The 6,697-nt window shown below is 49.3% G+C and overlaps 1 protein-coding gene across 1 annotated transcript in view; it reads left to right on the top strand.

The window, feature by feature from the left end:
• Positions 1 to 88: 88 nt before the first annotated feature.
• FOXF1 (forkhead box F1) overlaps positions 89 to 6,697 on the top strand; it is an 8,170-nt gene continuing 1,561 nt past the window's right edge. Inside the window, exons 1-2 of the mRNA XM_015826749.1 lie at positions 89 to 126; positions 190 to 1,088. Of these exons, the coding sequence (XP_015682235.1) occupies positions 89 to 126; positions 190 to 1,088 (937 nt within the window). The remainder of the gene's footprint in view (positions 127 to 189; positions 1,089 to 6,697) is intronic.

Genomic DNA, 6,697 nt, shown 5'->3' with positions numbered 1-6,697 from the left:
GATGACCGCAGGGCTGCTGCTGCGCGCTCCTGCCTCTCGCCCGCCGCTGCCCCCGCCGCCGCCGTTGCCCGAGGCCGGGGCGCTTGCTATGTCCGCAGCCTCCGACAAGCCCCAGCCGCCGCCACCGCTCGGACCAGCCGCCGCCGCCGCCATGGAGGCCGCCTCGTCCACCAGCTCCTCGACGCCCAGCAGCGGCGGCGGTGGCGGCGGCGGCGGCGGCGCCAAGACCAAGAAGAGCAACGCGGGCATCCGCCGCCCGGAGAAGCCGCCCTACTCCTACATCGCGCTGATCGTGATGGCCATCCAGAGCTCGCCCTCCAAGCGGCTGACCCTGAGCGAGATCTACCAGTTCCTGCAGGCGCGCTTCCCCTTCTTCCGCGGCTCCTACCAGGGCTGGAAGAACTCGGTGCGCCACAACCTCTCGCTCAACGAGTGCTTCATCAAGCTGCCCAAAGGGCTGGGCCGGCCGGGCAAGGGCCACTACTGGACCATCGACCCGGCCAGCGAGTTCATGTTCGAGGAGGGCTCCTTCCGACGGCGGCCCCGCGGCTTCAGGAGGAAGTGCCAGGCCTTGAAGCCCATGTACAGCATGATGAACCTGAATTTCAACCACCTCCCCGACAGCTACGGCTTCCAGGGGCCCTCCTGCCCGCCCAGCAGCCTGCCCTTGGACGGGGGCGCCCTGGGCATGGTCAACGTGGACGGCATGGCCCTGGCCGGCCACTCCGTGCCCCACTTGCCCTCCAACGGCGGCCACCCCCACGCCTACATGGGCAGCTGCAGCGGCGGAGGGGCCGGGCCCGGCTCGGCGGGAGGGGACTACGGCCACCACGACGGCTCGGTGCCCGCTTCCCCGCTGCTGCCCGGCGGAGGGGTGATGGAGCCCCACTCGGTTTACTCCGGCACGGGGCCCGCGGCTTGGGCGCCCTCGCCCGCCCCCGGCTTGAACGGCGGCGCCCCCTACATCAAGCAGCAGCCCCTCTCGCCTTGCAACCCGGCGGGGAACCCGCTCTCGTCCGGCCTTTCCACGCACTCCTTGGACCAGCCCTATCTGCACCAGAACAGCCACAACCCCGCCGAACTGCAAGGTAAGCATCCGGGACGGGCGTCGGGGGGGGGGGGGCTCCGGACCGGATTTATTCCTTAGGATCCGAACTAAGAGCGGCTGCCCGGATCTTGCTGCTTTTCCACGCAGAGGCATGCTCAGAATCTTTCTTTCTTTCTTTCTTTCTTTCTTTCTTTCTTTCTTTCTTTCTTTCTTTCTTTCTTTCTTTCTTCCTTCCTTCCTTCCTTCCTTCCTTCCTTCCTTGAGACGGGCGGGCGGGCCCGAACTTTTTTTTTTGGGGGGGGGGGGAAGCGGGTACAAGGCTCCAGGAAAGTTGGAAGCCAGCGGCCCGAAGAGCGACCGTTTTCATCGCCGAGCTGAAGGCAAAGCGAGTCGGGAGGTCTGGCGAACGGGCGGCTTTGAGAAGGTGGGAGAAAGAAAAAGAGACGGGACGCGGGTGGTCGTGCGAGGAGTCTCGCAGGCCCGAGCTGGGGGGGGGGGAGGCGAGGCTAGGAAGGCGAGAACCGCTCCGAGCAATTCCGGGTTGTGCCTCTCTTAGGGAATAGCTCTGGCCGCGGGACAAGCTTAATTACTGCTGGCGCGGATCCCTTCCCTGCCTTTCCCCAGCCGTGGGCCAAAGAGGTTGCCGTCTCTTCCTCGTGGGGAGGGAAGGGGAGGGGGGTTACCCCCTACAAAAAAGTGGCAAGTGAGGCCTCCGCGAGAGGGTGACGGGGGGGGGGTGGGGGGCTTCCTAGAAGGACACCTTGTCTCGGGGGGGCCTAATGAAAAAGCGACTCTTTAGAAACGAAGCTGAAGGGGAGAAGAAAGAGGGTCGCCGGGGGGGGGAAGGGGAAATCGGCGGGGTGGTCTTCAGTCAGCTGAGGTGCGGGTCAGTCCGGCGGCGCCAGGAAGGGAAGGGCTCTCAGCTCCCTGCCTGCAGCGTCCTGAATTCCCCGGCTTTCCCAAAATTGCTCAATTAATGCTGTTTTTCTCTCGAAGAAATCCGGCACCGAATGCAAAGGGAGACCCGAAACACGAGAATCCGCGGCAGCAAAGCGCAAATATGTAGGATAGGAATCCCTTTTGCCCCCCACTCACCCACTCGTTAGCCTTAGAACTGACCCGCTTCCCTCCCCTTTAAGGGGCTAAAATCTAGGGAGATGGAGATGGAGAAGGATTTAGCCGCCGCTTGCTCCGTCCTGGCAACTGGGGTTCGCTGCAATATTTCTTAGAAACCGTAAATACGGGAGGGTAATTGTGTGTGGGGTCCTGGTAGGAAGAAAAAAAGACTGAAATCCCAACACGCTTCCATTTGGTTTTAATATTTTCTAGAGCCCAAATTTTATGCAAATGTAATTTGGACAGAAATGATTATTTTGATTCGTCCCACAGTCAGCCAGATGTTTAGACTGGATTTATCCACCTATCCTGTATCTAGCGTTATTATGATTATGGGTGGCATGTTGTTATTATTATTATTATTATTATTATTATTATTATTATTATTATTATTATTATTATTATTATTATTATTATTATTATTATTATTATTATCTTCAATTCGATCCACAGTTTGGGACGACTGGTAAAAACTTAACAGCTGAAGTTCTAATCAAAAGACCAAAGAGCTATTAAGGTTGCGTCTGAGTATATAGGCAATTCTGAGTAGGGTAGGTTTTGTTTTTTTTTGCAAAGTCAGAATATTCAGGTGTGATAAGTTCAAAATTTCCATATCTCTAAGGGCTCCTATTACTGATGATACTATTATTATTGTTACTTTTATTATTAAAGATTTAATCAATTCGATTCACAGCCTGGGACAGGTAAAAACTTAACAGTTCAAGTCCTAATCAAGGACCTAAGAGCTGCTGTTGTTATTGTTGTTATTATTATTATTATCCACCTATCTAGTTTGATTATTATGGCTGGCATTTTTATGCATCTATTGAGCATTATTATTATTATGGTTGGTTGCAGTCAGCCAGATGTTTATTATTATGATTATTATCCCAGATCAATCCACTGCAAAATGAAGGCCCTGGGGATGAATAATTGAGAATTCATTCTTTCCCCTTCATTATCTTGTTTTGATGGTCAAATAAACAAGAACAGTTTTAAAACGTGAAAATAAGTTCCTTTAGAAATAGGATTGGAACTTATATTTTAACTCTCCTTAAAGTTTTGGAAAGACAACAAATTTTAGCAATCACTATCCCAGATACTAAGAAAGCATGATTAACTTTCTTGTTTCTGCTTAAATTGGTGATCTATCTTCTTATGCTGATTTTATCTATTAGGAGGTTATTGATGGAGGAAAGATTCTGTAGGTACAAAATGACACTGTAAATCCATTTTATTTTATTTTATTTTATTATCATTTCCCTATCATGCTTCATAATTTTGTGTGAGACATACACGCACACTTTGCTGGGAATATGTGACGTTGCATTTTCCCAATACAATGAACCTACTTGCAGGATTAACTTGTTTTCTGGATTCACACAACACAGAAAGCTCCCCAGAACAAAACCAAAATAACCTATTGGAGGTCAGCAAAACGTATTATGTCATCTGAATGCAGCTGAGCAAAGTTGGGACGCCTGGAATAGGCCCCCTTTTTCAGCTGGCAATCAGAGCTTTGGGGGGGGGGTGCCATTCCGCTTTGGGCACCTATTTTAAAAGCTTCAGGAACATCAAAACTCTTCGTTTTGTCGCCAGCCGTTTTCTTGACTTGCAGAGCAAAATGGCATTAACCGTAGGAATAATATTCCTCTCCTCACAAAGTCACAATTAAGGCTGACCGAGCCTATCGACAAAGGTGCCGATCTTCTCTGCTTACCGATCCGCTAAAATGAACTTTTCCGACCCGCCTATTTAATTTTCCTCCTCGTGAAATCGAGCTGAGATTTTTACAAACGCGCGCGCGCCGTTAAATGCGTGGCGTTCACAGACAAAATAATAAAAATAAAATAAAAAATAAAATCAAGTCCTTTCTAGCTGGTGATCATTTTTAGAGCCGCTTTGAAAAACAGCTGTAGAAATCGGCTATTTCAGCGGGGGTCTCTCCTGAGACAGGTCCGCGCTGAGAAATCTGGAGCCTCTTTTGATCTCTCTTGGGTAGACAGAAACGTCTCGCTTTCCTCCTGACAATTTTGTTTGTTGGCCGGGGGTGCGGTGGGAGTTGTGACTTTTTCCTTGCTTTCCAACTGAAGCATCGTCAGACCCTCCTTATCCTCCACTCTGATTGAATCAGGATTAATCAGCCCCCTGTGTTCCTGCAAATTTGGCTGGTTCCAGAAAGGATGGAGATCAAGAGTGGGTGGGTGGGGGGGCTTCCTACTATTACGGGTGTGGGGAAAAAATTCACTCAATTTCTGAGCAGAGAGACACCGGGAACTTCACAAGGTCCAAGAATTGGTGGGCGAGTGAAGATCAGAGCCCTTTTCCAAGAAAGAAAGTGAAATGCGTTCTTTTCCATCTCTGGGTGGGGAGAGATAACCCAGGTAAGACCTCAATGCAGCTCAAGTGGTGAGAAGGGCGCTTTGAAACTGACCAGGCCTTCCAGCGCGAAACTGACAAGCGTTTGGGGAAAAGCCGAGAGGCCTAGAAAGGCGCGGAGCCTGGCGTGCGTGGTTTTGATTCCCAATCCCCTTTCAATTCCTCGTGGGTGGGGTAGCCCAACACACACATCCCGAAGACAAGGGGGCATCCAAAACTCGCCTCGCCCGCCTGGAACACGCTTTGCGCATCTCTTTGGAATCGCGGCCGGACGCGGGTGGGAGAAGTGCGCAAAGTCGAAAGGAAATGTTTTGCGACTGGGGCCCGCAACGGCCGCCTAGGGGAGCGCTGGGTGCGCAAAGAGGGTTCCCCCCCTCCCCCAGCAGGCGCAGGATCCTCCGCTTCTTAAATCGGACCTCGGATTTAAGGCAGGGAGAACCCAGCGCGTTGCATGCGCGTCCCAACGTTGCGCGGAATCTTGCCTTGCCGAAGCCACAACCCGGCGCGAATGGATCTCCAACTCCGTCGGGCTGGTTTACCCAGTTGGAAGAAATGGGCAATTACGAAATTATAAATTGGAAAGTGTGGGTAGATTGCGCAAGAGGGGGGGGGTACAACAAGATCCAGAACAAATGGGGCTACCCGGTGGCTACTGCTCTCTGCTTTTGTGGTGACCTGCAGACAACAACACATATGGATACCTGCACGCTTGAGGATCTCGTGGCAGCCACAGAATGCTGCTAGTTTCTGGGCATGATCAGTTTAATTTGTGCGCAGTTGGTTTTTTTTACATTTTGTTTTTTTTAACATTTTCAATTTTATGCTGTATAGTACCCCTTATTTTAACTGCGACGTTTCTGACATGAAACCAGCCAACCAACAAACCCGGGTGGGAAGGGAGAAACGCCTTAATGAGGGATGGAAGAAGTTAAAAATCACGTCCCAGTGTTACTGAAAGGCAATTATTCCAGGTAGCCCCGTCTGCTCTCCTGTCTGCCCGTCAGGATGAAGGTGTGGTGGGTCTTTGCGCGCCCTTAAGTGGAGCGATCTGTTAATCCCGCCAATCTTCGGATTTTGTCCAGGCTATTAACAAAAGGACACCAATCAAGCAGAATGGCTTAAAGGGGGGAAAATTGAGGAAGGAAAGAAAGAGAAACTTTAAAATAATAATATTTTTTTGGAAGAAATGACCGCCAGCACGACAATTTCTTAAGGCTTCGGCTTCTCTCCGCCATCTTAGTAATGTATTGGCCAGGATACTCTAAAGAGGTGTGAAAGGAAACTGGAGTTTGATTTTTTTTTTTAATCCACTTTGGGCATCTTGGAAATGTCAAAGAGATAGAATAAATGTGGGTGCGTGTAACATTTCCACTTACCAAATTAAAAAAAAATCAGAAAAAAAAAACCAATAGCACCTTTTCCGACTAATGCAATTTTCTAGTTTGGAAAAAGCTCTACTAGATTCTACAATGATTTTTTTTTTTAAGAAAATGGAGAAACTCTTTTCCAAAGAGAAATAGGAATGGGTGCAAAAAACTACTATTACTACTTTTAAAAAAGCACTTTGGCAGTAATGTGTGATTAGGCATAGTTTTACCTTATCAAATAACTCTAAAAAGCAAATAAATAAACCCAGTTAAAGCTCTGCTACTCTCTCAGAGACTCCCTCTGAAGCCGGCTGCATACTGGCTCAATCCTATGACGCACCCTACAAAGTGCTACCTTGAAATATTATTTAAAATAATTTAATTTGTCAAGTTTCTGGCTCGCATGCCTCAATTCTTTTGGCAGGCAGGCAGACCTGGAGGTGCTTCTTTAGTTAAAACAAGAAAGGATTTGTTTCTTTGGAAAGGGCAAGGTGTAGGACGGGAAATGAGCAGGCCCACCTTGTACATGTCTACTTAGAAAGAAGCCCCACTAAATTGGGGGGGGGGGGAACAAACTCCCTGATAAATTAATATCTCATTCCTCCTTGAACATGAAAAATAGTCTAGAAAAAGTTCCGAGTGGGAAGAGTTACTTGGAACACCAATGTTCCAGCTTGATTTCTACTTGGATTTAAATGTTTCCAAAAACTGCCAACAGCTGCAGATCTGTAAACAACTGGGCTAGAAATTATTTTATGGCTTACGCTGATTTTGCAGCCTCAACCAT

This window comes from Protobothrops mucrosquamatus, unplaced genomic scaffold (genome assembly GCF_001527695.2).
Source record: "Protobothrops mucrosquamatus isolate PMUCROS unplaced genomic scaffold, P.Mucros_1.0 scaffold3274, whole genome shotgun sequence".
NCBI classification, from domain to species: Eukaryota; Metazoa; Chordata; class Lepidosauria; order Squamata; family Viperidae; genus Protobothrops; species Protobothrops mucrosquamatus.
The sequence above is the reverse complement of the archived record's forward strand: the minus strand, read 5'-3'. Positions and strand labels throughout refer to the sequence as shown.